This window comes from Coturnix japonica, chromosome 1 (assembly GCF_054131305.1).
Source record: "Coturnix japonica strain WE chromosome 1, WE-NBRP24, whole genome shotgun sequence".
Lineage (NCBI taxonomy): Eukaryota > Metazoa > Chordata > Aves > Galliformes > Phasianidae > Coturnix > Coturnix japonica.
In genome coordinates, this window is record NC_140663.1 from 71789488 (window position 1) to 71811522 (window position 22035).

The window sequence follows — 22035 nt, forward strand, 5'->3', positions numbered from 1 at the left end:
AAGTATATGACCTGAGATCTATCAGTTCCTGCTTTTATTTTCCTTTCTGACAGAATGTTCCTGATGAACATTTATAGCATTAGGTCTGTACTGTAGCTACCTGAGGTGGGATTGGCATCCTTTTGCAGGGGGCTGGGAGCATTGTCTGCGAGCTAGATTCAGAATGTTTTGGAAGCGCTTTAATAATTTACTTCAAAGTAGTATGTACAGAAGACCTGCAATTCTGTTGCACCTCTGCTGACAACCATAAAGGAAGGTCAGATGGAATGGAGAAAAAAGAAACCTCATTCTGTCCACTCTAATACTTAGACCTTCAGACAAGGTCTGGTACAGACAGATGAATGCAGTACCACCAAACTGGACTATCTGAATCAAGATTTCATGATTCCTTCAGTTTCTGTAAATGGAAATTACGCATATGAATTCTTTCCCATTGTACCATAAGACCCCAAGAAAGGATGTTAGATAAGTTCCTTCTGGCTTCATGTGTACGTGAGTGATAGGTAAAAGCAGCTTTGAACCTTGCAGCAGGTTACACAGATCCAGCTGACCTCCTGTGCTATACTGCTGGTGTTACTCATGTGACCAGTCACTAGCACGGTCTTTCAGCCACACAGAAATTTGACTGGTAATTTGCATGAAGAAACTGTGACATCCAAAGGCTTTACTAACAGAATCAGGCTTCAGTGGAACTCTGATCAAGCTGTCCCCTAAGTTTCCCCATCTGTAAGATGCAGCCAAAGCCACCAAATGCACAGGGACAGTCATAAAAAAACAAAGGATGATAAACCCAAATGACTGCACAAAACCCTGAAGAGAAAATGGAGATATCATTTGTTGGTTTATCTGGTTTGGTTTGAACAGCTCATATTTGCTGGATCCAGTGGAGAAATGGAGAGCTGTTAGTCTCTATGAAGGAGAGCAGGCCATGAATTCACAACTTCATGTGAATTCATGAGCTTCAATTATCAGCACCTGCAAGGCAAGAAACCAAAACCAAAAGAATATGAAGATGAGAATAAGGGATACTAAAACCCTAAGTAGCTTCCACTTATTCTCCCATATCTGACATGTACTTTATTCAATGGTTGCAAAGGGTGCACATGCCTCTCAGCAAATACCAGTACTTCCCTTCCTGTAGTGGTTGTACACATGCTAATTTCTTTGTCCTCTCTCCATTTCCAGTACATTAATTACATGTTATTGCTGCTACTACCACTGCTATTACTAAAATATGCAAGGGGAGATCTTCTGTTGTTGGCTAGATTCCTTTAGTCAGGAGGTAAACAGAGCTGCTTACCACCCTTGAAAGTTAGGACTTTGGTTATGGGAATTGTGCAAGCTAAAGAAAATGTTAAAATGGTAGAAGATAAAGAGGAAAAGGAAATAATTTGATGTTGATAGAGAAGATCTGGACAGCAGGATAAGCATACAGTTCTCCAGTAGGATTAGAAAACATATCCACAAGGCAGACTAGATTGATACATCCACGTTGCAAACAGTTCATTACAGGAAGAGGAATCTATGGGTATGGCCAGTCTGAGCAATAGAACTAACAATAGCACTACTAACAATAACACTGATGATAATACCACCACAACTCGTTATCTACCCAAAATCAAGAAAGCAAAGAGGAATCAGGTTATGAACAGGCCTCTGTGGGCACTTGTAGGGAATGGGGGTCAGGGATTGCTTTGCTGCCTTTGTCTCCACTGCGCACATCAGATACGTATCAGCAAATGTTATACGGAATGTTGCTGTGACAGCACCTAAGGTACACAAAAACAGAAAGTTTATTTGTATCAAATGCGGGATATTTTGTTGTTAAAACAACAAACCACGTATGTAATTCTGAAGCACAGGAAACAGAACGCACTCACTCCTATCTGACATTTAGTGTTGGAAAACAATGAGTAAGTTTTCACTTCAGACTCTATAACGCACTGCTTAAAAGTGAGAAGGTGCATTTTCAGTAGAATCAGCACAAAAATGGCTGTAAACAGATGATTATCATTCCTTTTCCCATCACTGCAGAGCAATGGAAATGTTTTTGCAAACAATCATGTGCAGTGTATGCAGAGCAGGTTCGTAAGTTGAGCTAAGGAGATAACATATGAATAGTGTGAAAACTGAGAATGGAGTGAGAACTGTCCTACCTACTTAGAGAGTTCATGTTTAGGAGTATGGGTACAGCACCAAGCACAGCTACGTGTGGAAAAAACATCCAAACAAAACAGATCGAGTTGAACAGTTCTCAAAGGAAAGGAGAATCACATTATCTTAAACTGTCAGACACCCAGCTCCAGAAGACTTAGGCCAAACTGCCTGAAGGGTTTCAATGGGACCCTCAGACATTTTCTTGGTCGCGAGGAGATTATGCTGACAATAGCAGGACATGGGGAAATGGTTTTAAGTTAAAAGAGGGAAGATTTAGGTTGGATGTTAGGGGGAAGTTCTTCACTAGGAGAGTGGTGACGTCCTGGAACAGGCTGCCCAGGGAGGTTGTGGATGCCCCGTCCTTGGAGGTGTTCAAGACCAGGTTGGACGGGGCCCTGGGCAACCTGATCTAGTAAAGGTGTATGTTTGGTGGCCCTGCCAGGCAGGGGGGTTGGAACTACATGATCCTTGAGGTCCCTTCCAACCCGGGTCATTCTGTGATCACATGGTCTGATGATTTGTTGCTGTTCAAAACTGATCAGGGTCGAATTTGTTTGACTTTGGATGTGTGACATATTTTCTTATGTAAAGAAGAGATTAAAGCCCACTTAAAAAGGGGTGAACGTAAAATGGGTTAGCCTCAGCTTTGAAACAATATTGTAGAACTGGAGAAAGCTCAGAAAAGTGCAAAAAGAGTAGTCAGAGGTATGGAAAAGTTTTCACGTTTGCCGGGTATGGGCATGCTTAGGTTCCTTCAGCTGGTTTGCTGTCCTATAAAAGGACAAAAGGACATTACAAGCCTGGGGAGGTACCACAAGGGGAAAACCTGGAGTCTATTGTATTTCTTCTAGAAATACTAGATTTTTCCAGATTAGTCAGCTAACCAGAAATGAAGAAATGAACTCTGTCTATCTTGTGACTAGAAGAATGCATTGGGTTCTTTGAATCTGCATGCACAATCCTTCCTAGACTACTACCTTACCACAGAATCATAGAATCATGGTTTGGGTTGGAAGGGACATCAAAGATCATCCAGTTCCAACCCCCTGCTGTGGGCAGGGTAGCCTGCTGCTATTTTAGGCTGCCAAGGCCCCCTTCCAGCCTGGCCTTGAGCATCTCCAGGAATGGAGCATCCACAATACCAAGCAGGAATTATAGAGGCCAAAACCCAGAAGGATCCCCTTTTGGTCATGGTTCATCTTATGAGGTTTCTGTGCAAGTTCAGACAGAGGAATCTACTGATTTACACACTGCTTGAAGTAAAAAATCCATTCAGAAAAAGTATCTGGTCTCAATTAACAGATATCAATAACAAGAAACTTACAACAGTACATAAACTGCCACATGGATTAATCATTCCATCATTAAAATCTGATGAATACTCTCAAAAAGTCATCTAGTTCTGAATTAAACCTTTCCTAGAAAAGACATGCAATAAAAGAGCTTCCAGCTATCTGCGATTGAATTAGCCCTTTGATCAAACTGAAGCTGCTATTACCTCTGCAGCTGGACTTTTTGCTTTTCATTAGGTATTTTTTGAGTGTGTGTTTTGTGTCATCAACTAACAGTTTATCCTGTTCCTTGAAGGAGTGTGGAAAAATGGCATAAATGCCTCTTCAGTCATCTCCTCACCTGCAAATTCTTGGTGTAGCAGTAAAAGGAACACAGATTTTACCCACATACATTTCAGGTGGAGGTTGCCTTTGGCAGTTTAAATAGCACATATAAAGTGTTCCCACTGAGTCCTCGTAACAGCTGGCCTAGCTTTTCAGAACATGCCTACTGTTGGTAGTACTACCCAGCTAACATATCTTTTGGCAAACACACACTTGCAGTACTTCTCGGGGAGGATTCTATTGTGGTTTATTCTAATATCATCTTCATGTCAAGATAGTCACTGATACTGACCCAGTGCTGGCAGAAAATACTCAGGCTGCAAATACTGGCATGTTCTGTCTGCCACATGGAGCAGGTAAAGAAGACAACGAGTTGAAATATTCCATCACTTTTCAGCATTCCAGTTTTAAAAGTGGTGAATCAGATAAGAATACTGAAACAAGCTACTTTTCACCCCATGAAGACGACATTCTACATATATTTAGTTTATGACTTTAATATGCTTGGCATTAAGAAGCCAAAAGAACCTCTATTTAATTACACTTCTTTCTATGCACTTCCTGTGAGGGAATCTGGGGCTGATCTCATAACACAGATGGATACATTCTGCTCAATATCAAAATAGTGGGGAACTGCACTGTGAATCTGTATGCGTAGCAGAAATGCTGTCAGTAATCCTTCATTACCATTGCAACAGAACTGTACTAGGATGAGAGGTCCAGATAACTCCAGACATGAACTTCTTTGCATATGATTACAGAAGGGGTCCTATAACACTGAAGTGCTTTCCCATGCAAGGACATGGCAAAATTCAAAATCAATTGGAATCAGTTTCTGTTAGTTCCCAGTTGTGATGTGTAGTACAAGTGTTTACAAGTTAAAAAATCCTTTAGATGTGTTTACAAGTTAAAAAATCCTCACTTTTTTTTCCATAACTCAATAATAAGAGAAGCAGTTTTATTTCTCCATCCAGAGTTAATTGCCAGAGATCTCGACAAAACCTGATATGCGTTGTTTAAAGAGAAGGAGAAATCTTCAGGTGAGGAAAGACTGAGTAAGGAGTTCAAGTCTGGGACTTTGCAAACAAAGGTCCTAGTGGGACAGATATATGTTCAGTTTGGGCTGAACAGTTTGTGAAGATGAGAGTTAGACTGTAAACAATCTCCAAATTTGACTCCTGAGCTATCTTGCAAAGCATGGCTGTAATAAAATAAACTCAAGGGCACTAGATTTATTTTCCGTCCTTCTGCTAGGAAAACTAGTTTTTGGATGCTATTCAAACATCCACTGTGAATGGCCAGATAGATCAGTGCCTTTAAGTTTTGGCAGCTCTGTGTAATGCAAGGATTGCCCTCTGCTGTTGTTCAGTTACTACTTGTGACACTCTACCACACACACACACAGTCTTTACAAATTGCTTTTCCTGTTATTTACACCATACCTTCTCAATGTCTTAGAGAGCAGCACTCTCTGAGTATGGGATTGCAAGCTTATAGCTTGTCACTTGTAGCGCTTCCCCACCAAAACTTTCTATCTTCTCTTTTTGTGACTTACCTTATGCACTCCACTGATTCAGGTCTTGACTTTAGATCCTGGTCTTTAGCGGCCACTCCAAAATGGATGGGGAACAATCCTCCAAGAATAATGTCTCCCTTCTTCTGTGCCCGTTGGTTTGGCCCATAGGCAGCAGTGTTCCAGGTAAACAGCAAAAGAATCAAACAGCAGCTATATAAAGTCATTGTTCCTCCTTTCACCAAGGGGTTATAGGATGTAAAATTGGAAAAGATGACGTAAGAAAGCAGATGTCGTAATTTCTAAGCCTTTCCTTTTCTTAGTACAGCCCAGAGAGCATTTGCGACACATGTCTGCAGAGAGATAAGCAACAAGGTGGAAGCCACAGTGCTGGTATTTGTCCCTCTGTTTTCTCCATTGTAATATAACAATTCAGTGTTCCTTGTTTCTTCATGACCAAAGCATTACAGAGAGCCCATCTTCGAGAACTGAAAAATAAAGACATCAACAGTGATTCTATGTACACAGCAGAGCCCAACTCACCCAGGATGGTTCTGCTTTGACAAACCAATGTCTCATCATGCCCCCGCAGGCTGTCTCAAGTCAACAACCAAGGACATATCCCAACTTTGAGAGTGTCAGGCACCCTGATGATCACAGCTGCACCTCCTCAAGCAAGAGACAGAGGTTATCTCAGATGTCCTCACTTTCTACCACACTTCTAAAGTGGATTACAGAATCTGCCCATGATTCTGCATGACTGTGGTATCTCGCTCAGAGACCCTGCAAAACTTGTAATCAGACCTCAGTGAACAGAGCACATTGTGGGAGGGTCTTGGAGAGGAAAATTGGAGATAAGGAAAAATCAAATGCCATAAGAATCAAAACTTCTAAGTGAAGAACGATGGTAAGATTCTGGTACCCATTCATCTCATCTTTTCCATTGGTCGGTCTCTACTTTCTGTTTTGAACTTATCCTTACTAAAAATGAAACAAAGTCACATGAAAACTTTTTAATCTAAAGTGAGAATGGCTTCCAGGGAAGTACCTGAAATCAAGATACTTCTTCACAATGAATTATGAAGGCTTGAAAGGTTCAGTCATCATACCACTCCAGGCTTAGCTGGGGAGCTTTGAAGTCTGCATCCTGTTGGGATGACAGACACTGCATCCTCTCTGTGCTCAATACATTTTCTCTGCAGTACATCTACAGGCCTGCCAAATTAAGAGCTAACTTCATTAAAGCTAACTTAACAAGGTGGGACAGGATCAATGACTTCTCACCTGTGGGAAAAGGGTGAGCTTATGATCACAGCTTGCTCATTTATGACTGTTTTCCCCAATTTTTGATTTTCCCTCAAATAATTCTTTCTTTTACCTTTCAGATTCTTTGCTTATGTAAAAGGAAACAGTTTTCATCATGAACAGACATTGTAATTTAGTTTACTGGGATGCTGTGGGGGCGGGTTGAGCTTCTAAATAATTAGTACTAACTCTCTTTGCCACCAGGCAGTACATGGCTGAAGTATTCAATGCAGGAAAAGGGAATTCATATTCTTGCTTCTTTCCTCGAAGCAGAAAAAGTTGAAAGGAAACAGATCTAAACTGGCAAAAGAACTTTAAACAGAATTTACAGAACACCCCCCCCCCCTCCGAACAATTTGGAACTAGCTGTTCTCAAGATGGGACGGAGAACTGAAATAATATCACATGTTCTGTCTGTTATGAGCTGTACATGTATAAATGACATTCCCATGGCAGCAAACTGAGGCGATACAGATCCTTGTAAATTTCCCATCAACATTTACAGCTGCCTATACGTAAATTCCTTCAATAGCTGGGACATCAAGTGTCTTCGACTCATTTAATACAACACAAGTCTGTCAACTGTTTGTTTTCTAGTGCTCTCCATGCCAGAGATTGTAAACATTTGAAGATGCTGTTTTTGTGATGAGCAGCTATTAGCTTGCTGCCAGTACCAAGAGCTATTATCCTCTAGTATTATCTTTTGTTCCAGCAAATCTTCCCTCAGTTCTCTTTTTCATAATTAGATTAAGACTATGGGCCTCTTCCTTATTAAAGGAAAAATTGAATTACCTGCTAATACATGCCTGAAGACATAAAAATGTAGCAAAATACAAGTGGAAATTGTATTGCTAACAAAACAAATACCGTGTTTCTGCAGTTTTCATCCAGTAAATTAAAAAAGATAATATTAACAAGGAACTGCACTTAGAAGGAAGGCCTTTTTTTGCTACTTTCTTTCCTTTTGAGTAGTTTTATGTTTAAAACATTAAAATGTAAATACTTTGATTCTGTGCTATTTGATGCAGAAGGTTTATTCTCCAGTACGTGTATTTAGCAAGCGTAACTCCGTGAAACTTCTTTTGCAAGAAAAAGTAACAACATAAAAGTATTCTCATTGCAATGTTATTTGACAGAGACCTGTTTTTATTCTCTTATTTCCCTGCGGAAATTCCAGGGAATTCCCCTTTAAATTATTCTTTAACTAACCTTCTTTTTTCTTTCTATTTCATCAGACCTTTTGATTTTGAACTCTCTTGGAAGTGGAAATAAAGCAGCAGCTGTGTCCCCTAAACTTCAGTGGAGAAAAGTAGAGTGGCTCCAGGAACAGCAGGAGAGAACAGGCAACTACTGGCATGGTAGAAACCGGACCTGGGGGAGCAGAGTAGGCATCCTGGGACAGGCAGGAGTATTTGAAAGGTTTACTGCTGTCAGCACTGTTTTGCCAGGAATCATGCAGAAAAGTCAGAAATATCCAATTTGTTCTTTGTGCAAAAAGCTACATGGCACATTCCTGGTATATACTACTTCTAAAGTATTTCTTCATCAAAAAGGAACTAACGACGACTTTAAACTGCAGCTTATCAAGTTCATATAATAACTGGGAAGGAAAGGATCTGACCCTTAGCCCAGGATGGGCTCAGCAACACCTGCACCTGTGTAAAGCTGTCCAAGAAAGGAGACACGTCAGACTCCCAGGGCAACAAACTCAAAACACCAGGTCTTGCTTCCTCTACATTTACCAATGCAAATGTCTCCTCACATCTAACCTGAATGCTCTGTTACAGCTTAAGCCTACTTTCTTATCACAGATGAATGCTTACTTCATCTAAATCACACCTATTTAGAATTTTAATTACCCATCCATTCTCTTTCTTTCTGTCTTTTTAGAATAAGCAAACCACATTTGTTCTTTTTGTAAGAAACAATGCTTTCCTGAACTGAAGATTATTCTTTGTTCCTCTGAACTCCGTCAGAGCGTCTCCATATTTAGTGCAGAGCAGTGTCCAGAAACGAACAAAGTGCTCTCACTGGGCCTGTATGAGTGCTGAGCAGAGTGGTAAGATTATTCCACGTGCCTTGCAAGCTACGGCTCTGTTTATATATCTCAGCATGTTACTTGTCTTTTCTGAAACAGCATGACACTTCAAACTCAGGGTAGATCATCAGCTGAACACATGTCAAAGTTCAATCTGTTTATATCCACCAGGCCTTGAAACTTCACAAGAAATTATATTTTTAAAATACTTTTTCCCTCCCATTCAGAGCAACAGAAGAACTTGCTAAATTGCATATGATCAGCTTGGGTGCTACAAGGCTGCCATTGAGGATCCAACATGTTCAAGCTCAGCTGAATCTGTTGGGCTTTCAAGATGACTTTAGACTAGAGAGCTGGGGATGACTCCTGGCCATGGAAATATATCCGTCCCAGACCCACAGACTCCCAGGGACCCCACAGGCCTGCCCAACAAGGCATCCTGCCCCAAGAGGCCTGCTATTTCTATAATTCTCTAAAGTGGCAGAAACTCAGCAGATATCCTGCTGTACCTTGAATTTCTCTTATTATGCAAAGCAGACAATTAGATCATAGTCAGGCTGAAGCCCTGAGCAACATGTCTGCCCTTAGCAGACTTGGAAGAGGTCTGGATATGTGTTTGAACAGGGGTAAAAGAGGGTATGTGTGGTCAAGTTTGTGTCCAGATACTCAAAACCGCTGAAGAAGGGCCCTGCAGTAGAAGAATGGATGATAACCATGAGACACAAAATGTTTTAGTGCTCAGCACTATGGCACTATGAGCAAAAGTAAATTGTTCATATATGTCACCTAGGCAGGCATTAGCACAGCCTTCTTACACCAGTTTGGTCAAAAGGAGGAGTGAGCGCATCAAAGATGCAATCGGAATCAGGATGCTAATATTCTATTGTATTACTGGAAGTATGTGTTAAAAAGTTATATCACAGTCACACTTGGTATCAGAGAGCTAAGAGGAGGCTAAAAATATTTCATACAAATTTGCTGTGAAACTGAAGAAATTGCTGAAGCTCATAAATAACAAGTTTTGCCCAGGTCAAATGAAATATAACAACACAACAAGCACATAATCTTAGCACAGGGAGGAATAGTCCACAGAAAGAAAGTAGGCCTAGTGATGTGTTTAAGTTGGCCATGAAAAACATAAATGCTTGTCCTAGACCAACATTCTCAATTCTCCAAGATAAACAAAGCATAAAAAAAAATGTAGTAAACAACACAATTATATCACATTTAATTCTGCTCCATCTAATATGCCCAGCATTGTGAAGGCTGTCAGTGGGTTACCATTGGCTAGGTTTAAGTTTATACAGCTTTTGTATCTGTAGCATTACTCATGTAACGGTCACATCACTGGTTTTCCTTCAACCCTAAGCTCAGTTACTGGTGTTCAAATAATAAAGAATGATAAAAGGTGTGGAATCACACTCTGATCTATTTTCAGTGCTACTAAATGGCAGAGTGGGAGATATGTGCCTTGGGTATCAATGTTGCTGTTCTTCTCAACAGATCAGTTTCAGAATTAAACTGTTAGAGACTGATGTCTGAATCTCTGGGGACATGCAGATACAGAAAAAGGTATCTAGGATTAATCACAATACTTTGTTTTAAGGAACAAATTTGGTGGCAGCAATGGCAGTCAAAAGAGCATCTGTGTTCCTGGCTCTAGTACCACCAGGCAAAAACCCAGACCTGCTCTTCAGGCAGCATTTACCATGTGTGGATTTAATTGGGGGATTATGAGGCCTATGATCTATTTGCCACCTTCACTGGCATGATCTCATGGCCTGCAATGCTGCTGGGACTATACGGCTTTATAGCAGCTGTCAGAACTGCACCTGATTTGGGGATTCACATAACACTTTTGAAACTACTTGCATACTGGTGGCAGTAGCACGCTCACAGTCCCTGACCAGTGTGATTTAGGTCCTGGAAAATGATATCCCTTGGTGTAAATAATTCTATGCGCTGATGATGAGAAGCCAAAAAGTGAAACAGTTTGTAATAGAAAATACCTCAGAGAGGCATTTTAGGTTTTAGCCGAGGGTATCTAAGCTCACAATTAACACCATTAGATGTTAGCAGGCACACAGATATAAGTGATATTTGAACCAGCAAGTGCCTGGTGGAAATCTGTGTGGAGGTTTTATATGTCTTTGGAGCCATTTCTATGTGGGCAGGGTTGCAAGCTAGGCTGAGGAGCAGATCTAAGGGCCTCATGACGATGGCTTTTTATTCCTCTGAAGGGTAAGAATTTTCTGCAATAAAAGCTAAACATAATTTCTGCAAGACTTACTGCAAATCTCAGAAGCAAACACTGGAAGGGAATTCTGCAGCTTTTCATCTTCCTACTCCTGTGCCTTTCTTAATACAATCATTGCAAAAGTGTGTGCGTGTATACACAAAAGGGAATACTGAAATGAGTGAGGATGTCAAGGCATCTAACCAAGCAAAGCATCCTGCTGCGCCGCCAGTGCTCATTGGGAAATAACTAGACAAGAAACAACATATGACAAATTCATCAGATTGTCTAGGGAACCACTAAAGAAATGCTTAGGAACTATATCACCACACACCAGCCATGGCTTCAAATGAATTCTAGTCTTTAAGGAGTTCCAGATGCACAGCAGACAACCTTCAGCCTTTTGAGATGCTGCCATAAACCAATCAGCTACTGGTTACCCTGATATATACTGGTAGCTGCATTGGGCCCTCAAGCAATTTCAGATTTAGAGATTCTAGTTACCAGAGAATTCATCTGGTCCGCATCTTAAAGTTATCCTTCTTTCTCTGAGACTCTGATCTTCTCTTGCTGTGCCACAGTTTATTCACTTGGTTGTTTCCTATCCCTCCTGTTAAAAACCTGCCATCTTGTAAGCTGTTAAAGGCAATGAAAATACAACTTAGGTATAATATTCGCCTAAGGATAAAAGGTAATTTCAATGATTTTGTCTTCATTTAAAGAGGAGATAAGGAGTCTTAGGAGTTACTGTAAAACAGGAGCTGAAATATTTTACTGGCTGTTGTTTGCAAACTTTGATTAATTCAGACTTTTGCCTGAAACAATCAGGCATTCAACCGTGGCTGTCAGGCGAGGTCCTGGTTGATTGGAAAAAGGGTCACATCACTCCCATTTATTAGAAATGGAGCAAGGAGGACCCAGGGAACTAAAGGCTGGTGAGTGTTACCTCTGTGCCTGGGAAGATCATGGAACAGATCCTCCCAGACAACATGGAATCACACAAGGAATGAGCATGTGATCTGAGAGAGCCAGCACAGCTGCATCAGGGGAAAGTCATGCCTAAGCAACCTGGTGGCCTTCTATGATGGGATGATGGTATTGGTAGAGAAAGGGAAGGTGACCAATGTCATTTATTTGGACCTTTGACATGGTTCCCCACCACATCCTTATCTCCAAATTGGAGGGATGTGGATTTGATGGGTGGACCATCTAATGGATAAGGAATAGGTTGAAAGGCCACAGACAAATGGTGGTGATCAATGGTTCTGTGTCCAGGTGGAGGCTGGTACCGAGCGGTGTCCTCCAAGGGTCTGTCTTGGGACGGGTGATCTTTGACTTCTTTGCCAGTGGCATCAGTGATGGAACTGAGTGCACGCTCAGCGAGTTTGCTGGAGACACCAGGCTGAGTGGTGAGGTTGACACATTAGGAAGAAGGGATGCCATTCAGAGGGACCTCATCAGACCTGAAAGGTGGGCCCGGGTGAACCTAATGAGGTTCAACACAGCTAAGTGCAAGGTTTTGCACTTGGGTCAGAGGAATTGCAGGTATATATACAGACTGGAAGGAGCAGTGCTTGAGAGTAGCCCTGCAGAGAAGGACCTGGTGGATCCTGGTGGATGAAAAACTGAATGTGAGTCAGCATTGTGCTCTTGCATCTCAGAAAGCCAATGGTATCCTGGGCTCCATCAGAAGAGGGGTGGCCAGCAGGGACAGGGAGATGTCTGGAGCACCTACCCTATGAAGACAGGCTGAGGGAGCTGGGCTTGTTCAGCCTGGAGAAGAGAAGGCTGTGGGGTGACCTCCTTGCAGCCTTTCAGTGCCTCAGAGGAACCTACAAACAGGAGGGGAGTCAACCCTTTACAAGGGTAGATAACAGCAGGACAAGGGGAAATAGGTTTAAGTTGAAGGAGGGAAGATTTACGTTGGATATCAGGGAAAAGTTCTTTACCAAGAGAGTGGTGAGGTGCTGGAACAGGCTGCCCAGAGAAGTTGTGGATGCCCCATCCCTGCAGGTGTTCAAAGCCAGGCTGGATAAGGCTCTGGGCAGCCTGGTCTAGTATTAGATATGGAGGTTGTTGCCCCTGCCTTTGACAGCGGGCTTGGAGATTTGTTATCCTTGAGGGCCCTTTGAACCCAAGACATTCTATGATTCCATGAACCCCACAAAGGTAACTGGTTTCTCTGTATTTCCCAGCTCTTGGACTATCTTCTTTCACTCCTGCAAGAGAAACTCTGGGGCTGAGAAGAGGGCTTCATCTGTAGCACAGTCATTCTTCCTTGCTAGTCATGCCCATTAAAACACAGTTAATGTTGTGAACTTTGTATCAGGGCAGTTCTGCAAATGAAAAGGGGCTTCAGCTCGAGTCTTGCATATCAACAAATGCCAATAGAAGAACTTAATTTCTGAAATTGTGCTGCTTTTTTCTTAAAGTGAATAAGCGGGCACTATCCTTGTTAACAATTTTTGGATGCTCAGTTTTGTTTCTTTTTCCTGCCTTTCTTCTGCTTAGAAATAAGGACCGGTCACAAGGATTAAGCCATTTTAAACAGTTTCCTTTCTATGTTATGTCATGAGGCAGGAAAGAACTGGAGAGAAGTGGGGGAAATGCCAAAGTAGTCAGCTGTCTGCATGTACTTAAAATTACAACATGTAGTGCAATGTCATCTAAAAGAGATCTCACACTTTCTGACCAGCCAGTGTACGATAGTCTGGTTGGCAAACTGAAATGTCAGAGAACATAAAATAATATAAAAGAGTACTACAAAAAGGAAATACATAAGTTTCTGTATTTTTCTGAGGTAATCAACCAGCTTTTGATCATTCTTTCACAAAATAACAGGAGCCAACAAACTCTGATCATGTAAATAAATATAAGAAGAATCTGGGTTGTATCAGCAAAATTCTTTCCAAAACCTTCTGTGACACATTGATTTTGGTTGCAAGCCACTAGAAATATCGGTGTGTGAAGTGCAGCTTTTAAATAAAGTATGGTGACAGATTTCTGATAACAAAGTGGCATTGCTTTGTTAAAAGTGATGTTTTCCCAGAGGTGGTACAAGCAGGGGTTCTTAACCTGATATCTATCTCGTTCTCCTGGCTGAGATGCCTTTATGCCAATTGCTTTCTCTGTCTGGGGCTTCCCAGGCCAGAAATTATTTCAGAACTTTGTTGCCTATGCTGTGTCACACTGATAAATATCAAATAAAATGTCAAACTGATTATCAGCTGCAGCAAGTTCAATTCAGATTTTCCTTTAGAAAAAGACTCATATTTGAGAGCTGCACAGTTTTTTCCTATTGAACTTCATCCATCTGCTTGCAGGGAAGATATTTATTTTACTTTGTAATTTCCTCCAATTTTACCTGTTTTTGTTGTTGTTTTGTTTTTTGTTTTAATTTCTGAATCTGAAGCAAAGCACTTGATTTGATTCCGTTTTTTCTCCTGCAGAATTCTTAGTGAACCAAACAATAAGGACAACTGTAATTCTGAGCCAATTTCAACATAGATCCAGTTCAGAAAAAACACTTAAGTATGTGCTCAACTTCAGTGCAATTGGCTTTAATGAAATTTAGTAGATTCTAAAAGCTTATCATGTATTTCAGTGCTTTGCTGAATCAGAAGCTAAAGTAGCCCCTGGCCAGCTGCTCCGTTCTCATTTGTACTTGTATTAGAAACAAACAAACACTTTCTTTTTGTTGGACAGTTTAATTTTTCATTGTCCAGCACGACTCACTAATAAATCCTTTTAGATTTTTTTGTGTTTTTTTCCTCCCCCTACATTTTCTTTTACGTTTCCAGTTTTCAACTGTGCCAAGATGTGGGTTTTTTTTTATCTCCATTTCTCCATTGTCTGCTTTCTCCTCTTTATGATTTTCCAAACAGAATAATTATACCTTTACCATCATCCTTCTCTTTCCTTTTATTCTAGTAGCAAAATATTCAAGCCCATTTTTATATTTTTTTTGCCTGTCTACTATGTGTACCCTCTGTCTGTGGCGTGACCTTGTAGGTTCCCAGAAAAGGAAAATAAGTTTAACATACAGAGAGGCTTTTTCTTGAACTTATTCTGGGAGAAATTCTGGGCTCTACCAAGGACAGAAGTTCTGCTGAACCCATGAAAATCACTTAATGCAGATTAGTGGAAGGCAGAGGAAAAAATCAAGAGCAAAAGTGCAGGCGTGATGGGAGGTAAGTGGCACAGAGAGGCCTATGTCCTGCTCTAGTCCTACAGTGTGAGGACGGCAGGTTTTGCTGACTCTTCCCTGCACTGCTTGCTTGTGGTAGCATGTCTCATGAGAGCACAGGGTGGAATACAATACTGTACACCATACACTGATCCCTGAATAGGACCAAAGACCCTTATTTTGCTGTGCAATGCTCTGGAAGATCAGTGTGATATGATACTTGTTTATCATCTATGACTGTATTATTCACATTAAGAAATGCTGGCTGAGCCCATGGGGCTACACTTCCCTGCTAAAGATGTAGATGAGATGATAACACAGACCCATGACTTGCAGCTAGTACTGGCAGTAGTGAAGCCAAAGCAGGAACGTACACGCACCTCACACAGCTCTCCCCTGTTGCTCCACCTTCCCTATGCAGGGATGCATCCTATTATTTACAAAATACAGATACCTTTCTCCCCCCCTGTAATTAATGAGGATTATAGAAACTGCCTTCTGTACTCAAATCAGCATTCAAAGCATCTAATATCGTTTGTTATGAGATCCTGCCTCTAGAAGTACCCAGTGATACCTGCTTCAACAATACTGTGTTAAATAATTGTAGCATTAGTGCCTTAAGCAACATTTCTAGGTCCACTAGTTAACAGCTGGTTAATGACCTAAGTGATTTTGTGAAAATGTGCCCTAAAAATCAATCTTAGAATAAAATATTCAACATATGAAAGTTATTGAAGCTCAATTCTCTGCACAACTGAGAGACACACGTCCCTTTGAACACAAGATTTATCCCTATGTGACATTCCCCCATTGGAAACTCCCTATCATGCACTTTCAGGAAATATCACAGTCTCAGCTGTGATTTTTTATTGCACCCCTATGAGAGGTCATAAGAAGCTCTGAAGTCATTATGACAGATTGTGAGCCTTCCCTTCAGCTTTTTCCTGCAAATTATAGCATCTGAGCTCAAACTACCATGAAAGTGAAGTTAACAAAATAAGCAACATTTGGGACTGAAGCAGATTAGGAGCACAGTTCTTGCTGCGAAGACTACAGAGGTGAAGAAAATGCTGGCGTGGAAGTAACATCTCAAACATCTGCAGCTAGACCCAGAAGAACATGTCCAATAATGCTTAAACGTGGGATTCTTTTGACTGTATTTATCTCAACAGATCTATCATGCTTTCAAACCAAAAGAGGCTGGGAAAACTACCTTTCTCACTTAGAGATTAATTCAGCTGGTGAGTTCAGTATTGTACCTGATTCTACTACTATATTCTGCAAGAAGTTTCATATGATTTAGCTGGCAACTAAGGTATTGCTTAGTGTGAGAGCAGAAGAACTGAGGTGAAGATATTGACCCAAAGTAATCAGCATTCTGAGCAAAGGCCTTTTATCCATTCTTAGTTGTACAAAAATGGAATGCATAAAAGTGGAAGCACTTGTTTTCTTTAAGTACACAAAACCTGAAGAGTTTAAAAAGGTACAGGACAGAAAATTGTCACTCTTTTTGTCAGAGCTCCTCCCTGAAAAATAGTTGGGGATCCCAAGCTTGTCTTTGGTGAGCCTAATTGCTGGGCTTTGCATTCCTTGTCTTTCTAAATGGAGCCCTTTTTCTTCTTGTGTTAGACTTAAGTGTATCATGTTAGACCAGTGTGTATCAGAAGAAATATTGGCAAGAGTTATCAGAGCTTCAGGGCAGGACAGGTGAACCTCTGCATCACTTCCATGTGAAGAGTCTCCATCATGGCACCAGGGAACATCTGCCATCAGCACACTACAATAACAACCTCTTAGAATCATATAATCACTGAGGTTGGAAAAGACCTCTAAGATCATCCAGTCCAACTGTCTACCTATCACCAATACTTCGCACTAAACCATGTCCCTCAGTACAACATCTAAATGTTTCCATACTTCCAGGGACAGTGACTCAACCATGTCCCTGGGCAGCCCGTTCCAGCACCTGACCACTCTTTCAGAGAAGAATTTCCTAATGTCCAACCTGAATCTCCCATGGCGCAACTTGAGGCTATTCCCAATAGTCCTATTGCTGGTTACATGGGAGAGGAGGCTGACCTTGATCTTCTATGCATCCCCAACGAACACAGCTGCATCGCTCGATCACAGCATTGCAACCTGTAGCTAGCACCGTGCCTTTTAAAAGTAATATTTTCAATTGACTTCCTTCCTCCCCGCCTCATTCTGAAGGTGATCTTTCTGGAACACAGAAACAGCCAGGGTCACACTCCAGTGAGCCCCATCACCTCACCTACCTGCCAACTCTGCAGCTCTACTCGCTTCATCTCCGGGACGACGGTGTGACTTTTGAAGGCTCCATGCCTCATTTAGCCCTGGTAATGGCCTAATTGGGTTGGAAAAATGCAGGAGCAGGACCGTGATAAAAAACAGCTCTGCTGTGCTTATTTAAGCAAGTGGAAAAAAGAATAGAAAAAAAAATAATCCACACATTTCCTACTTTGAATGGGTATTTGTGCATATAGCTTTGTTTATAATAAGGAATTATGCTGACTGGTGATGTTGCTGTCAGGATTAACAAGGGAAATGAAGGTATGCTGGTCAAAGGCCAGACTTAAATGGACATTTAAGTCTTCCAGAGTGGTTTCTGTGGGTCCAAGCCCTCTGTTCACAGAGCTTCACTCTATCCCTGAATGGCTCTTAGAGTGAATGAGTACATTCAGTAGCTACATGAGAGAGGTAAGAAGCCAATCCTGGTGATAGGAGTTGTACTAGGTACAGACTCCATTTCCAGATCATGGCATAAACCAGATGCTTATTCACCATTTCTTGACTGTACTTTCCCCTTCCCTGTACCTTCCTACAAAAGGAGAACCATCCCACTCAGTTTTGAGCTGCTCCCATAATTATTTGTCTAGAAACTCTGTTCATCTAAGAAACTGTTCTTCAGCAACAGCACAAGTACAAGACCAGGGAATTAACTGTGCATCCTGCCACCTGAAGATAAACCCAAAATATGCTCTGTAGCAAAAAGGGCAGCCTTCCCATCTGATCACTTTATCATGGACTCTTTTGATCCCTAGCAAAACCCCAGGTATTTAACTGGCATTTTTCTCCTCCTTCCTCTCTCTGAGTGATACCCTTTTTCTGTGTCAAATTGGAGCCCACAATGCTTGTATAGCATGGAAACTGTATTTGTCACTGTGTACAGGACAACCCAGATCCATTTCGCTTCTGTTACCTGGGCACTGGTAAAAGTATTCCATCTATTACTGAAAATACCAACAACAGACGTTTGGCTGATGCAGCCTCCAGAAGACCTTGCTGGAAATCAGAACGCATATTCATTGATGATATTTTGAAGATGAGAGTGATTGCTGGTGCTCTTCTATACAGTACTGCCCTATAAATATGTCCAATGGCAAACAGCATAGAGCAAGAATGAGCAGCTGGTTGGACAAAACCAAACCAAACAACAAAAAAACCCAAAGAATTTTCAGGGTATTCCTCATGCTCCCTTTTGGAGTTCTGCTGGAATAATTCCTAATGACATTCTACTGATCTCCTGAGTTAAAGTCTTCCTTCTTATTATGATTTGCTTGCTAACTTGACATTAACATTGTCATGAGGGATGTGCTCCTGCTAAGAAGCATGTGCTGAACCTTTCGTGTGAGCAGTAACAAAATGACTGTTAACATTTCCCAGGGCTCCTGTGGTAATGCAGACTCTCCTCTATGGAAGCTGAAATTGCTCAGCCACAGCCAAGATTTAACTGCTTGCCTTGAACTGGCAGCTGCCTAGGTATTAATAATGGTGATATGGTCTCAGTCACCTTGTGCAAGCAGAATGTGGCATCAATCAGTAACGGGCTGGTTCCAAAACACAGAACTGCAGCTTTATGCAGAACAAAACTTCCAACATCCAGAACAACTGTGAGCCCGATTGACTGGTAATGCAAAATCAAATGGGAAGTATAAAATAAAGTGTTAAACCTAAACAATCACAGGGGAAGTGTGCTTATAAGCACAAAAATACTTATACTGAAAGGGAAACTGTCTAGGCTAGAAGATGGCATTAAAGAAGATAGAAATAAAACGTAGCGAAACTCACTTATTTGCAGAATGGCAGAAATGGGAAAGTAAGTGTTAAATTAAAACATGCAGGGAACTAATGAGGGAACTTAATAAAATGAAAGAAATACTAACAGTGAATAGGGATAAAGAGAGAAAAAAAGATATTTTTATAAATATTAGGAAAAGCCTGGGACTGGCCACGAGCCCACTGCTAGTTGTGGATGATCAAACTGTAAATAACAATCCAAAAAAAAAAGAGGAGGAAATACCCAATAAACATTTTGTCCTTTGCACAACATTTTGTCCTTGGAATAAAGCTGGAGAATGTATCATCCCATATTACGTCAGCACAACAAAATTCACTGTAGGTAATAAAAAGAGATGTGAGATGAGATCTGCTAAAATTAAATGTTTTCGAATCAACAGGCCTGGAGACTTACATAAACTGAATGAGGAGTTCTTCGAACCACTGGTGTTGATACTGAACATCTAATGGAAAACGGGGAAAATTCCAGAGGGCTGGAGAACTGCAATTGAACCTCAGTATTAAATAACTACTAAAGAAGAAGTGCTTAGGAAATTTTAGGCACTGTACCTCAGTATCAGTGTGGGTACAGTAATGAAGGGAGCTATGTTAGCATTCTTTCTAGAAGCAAGTAAGGATAACATTAAATAAATGTGAATCATCTTGTAACGCAGGGACACAGCACCCCACTGTTCTTACTCTGGTAACTTGATAAAGGCAACTGTGAGGACCACGTGGGCTTCTCCAAGACACAGGATTGTACAAATCTGAAAGCTGCAGTTAATGGAAAGATTCAAAACTAATTAACGAAGGCAGCTCAAAGGTTTTGTAAAGAGTTTATATCTGTGACTGGGGTAATTTATTAAGAGATCACTTGGGAATCAGCCTCATTCTGAACCTATTTGATATTTTTTGTTGGCATCTAGATAGTCAAATAAAAATGGTTTTGTTAAAAATTAATAGCACAAAAGGTAGCAGTGCTAGTGAGCAATTTTAAATTTAAAAATAAATTAAATTTAAATTTAAGTCTATTAAATTAATAATATATAAATGATCACTAATATTGGGACATGAACACTAATAACTCTCCCATGGGGACCAGTGGTTTCCTGTACGTGCTCAAGATGCTCATCTTTCTGGTAGCTCTTCATTGAGATGAACACTACAGCCACATCTCATGTTTCATGGCTTCTGTTGACAGCCTGCAGGAGGTAGAGCACAGCTCTTTTTTCTGATGTCCAATTTACCCGCACACTCTAGGATGCTTGAGGGAAGACAAAGCTTCCTTGATCGGCAGCAGCCAGACTGGGACCTTGGAAAAGTTGCACCAATGTCCTGCTAGGACACAAAGGATCTTTTTTTTCTGCAGTGTGTGTGTTGGTCTATCTTGCACACATGCTGAGGGTCAAATTTAAAGTCAGATATGGAATTAGGAAGGAATTTTCCATCCCACAAAGGCTGGCGAGAGTCCCAAGTGCAGCTAAGTCACTGTTTTCTTTTCTATCTCTGTAGACTTGCACAGAGAGATGCAAACAACAAACTTAAACACGGAGATTTGATAGATTTATAAGATCTTCAAAAAAGTAAGACATTTTTTCAAGGGATGCAATCACAGCCTTCGTTCTTGGGATTATATCTGAGGCAAAGGACATGCATAATATTTGGGTAGAGAAAGGAGACATGTGATGTTGTATGTCTCATACCAGTTTTGCTGCAAGCTCCCCAGAGTGTAACACAATTCTGAAGCAGACAGTGTGTGTACCACAGGCACTGTCATGAAGGTAGAAAAATGTGAGGCTGGATTATGCTGCAGCTTATCTATACTTTGTCTGTTGAAGAATTAGCTCTCTTTGCAGCAGAACCGTCACATTTCAGCTATTTAGGCAGCCAACACTGAACATCTTACAGGTTTTTGTTTTGTTTTGTTTTGTTTCATTAAAAACAAACAAACAAACAACACAACAGCAAAAAAGGCTGCCACGAGTTTTAACTATTGTAACTACTGGTGTTAACATATCAACTTACTGACAAGGGAAATGTTTCCTATAGTGTCAGCACTGTAAAAGTTCAAGTCTAGGTCACGTGTATACTTGTCTTGAATATAAAGAAAAAACCTTGATAAGTTCCAGATCTAGAGTGCTTGTGCTGTGGGTGCTACTGTAGTGAAGCAGAACAAGCCAAACTTGATTTGCAGATAGTAGGCTAAACCTGCAGTGTTAGCAATGGAGCGATATTCTGTTTTGACTTACAAACTGAACGGAAAAAAGATGAAGCTTCAAAAAAGAGTAAATATAGACTAGCGAGAGGTCATTTCATTGATAATTTACTTTTAAAAGAAGTACCCTTGCTTCAAATGCTGCACCTGAAAATTCATTCGCTAATCCTCCTGAGGCTTCTCAATAAAGTGACGTAGTATTTTATTCTATTTTTAACAGGACAGACTCAATATTCAAAACATGCCTTAGCGAAGCCCAAGTCTACCAGATCTGTAGTCACCTAAGAGAGCTAACGTGACACAAAGTGAATGGAAATACTCTTAGAATTAATCTACCAATGGAAAAAAATAAATGGTCATAAGATCACTACTGAAAAGGGAGACCCAGGACATAGCACAGAAATGAACCTGAGCAAATCTGTATTTCCATAACTAGAAAGCTATTTGAAAATAGTGAAAAAGTAGCATCACAACTGTCGAGGAAACAACATTTAGAAAGTGATTGGGAGCAGCAAATTTTAATCAAATTTAGTTTTTGTTTTTAATTGATAACTTCTGAAAACACTGTTAAAGAACTCTGCTAAAAGCCCAGCACAATCACCTTTTAATTATAAAGTGTCAAGGCAGATGGCTCCTAACTCTTCAGAAGACAACAACATACTTGTCCCTCTTGATATTTGCAACACTGAAGG

At 40.8% G+C, this 22035-nt stretch overlaps 1 protein-coding gene across 1 annotated transcript in view; it reads right to left on the reverse strand.

Moving 5' to 3' along the window:
• CASR (calcium sensing receptor) overlaps positions 1-22035 on the reverse strand; it is a 60289-nt gene that overhangs the window by 24942 nt on the left and 13312 nt on the right. The window contains exon 2 of the mRNA XM_015873473.3: positions 5329-5774. Coding sequence (XP_015728959.2) covers positions 5329-5513 — 185 coding nt within the window. The 5' untranslated portion in view covers positions 5514-5774. The remainder of the gene's footprint in view (positions 1-5328; positions 5775-22035) is intronic.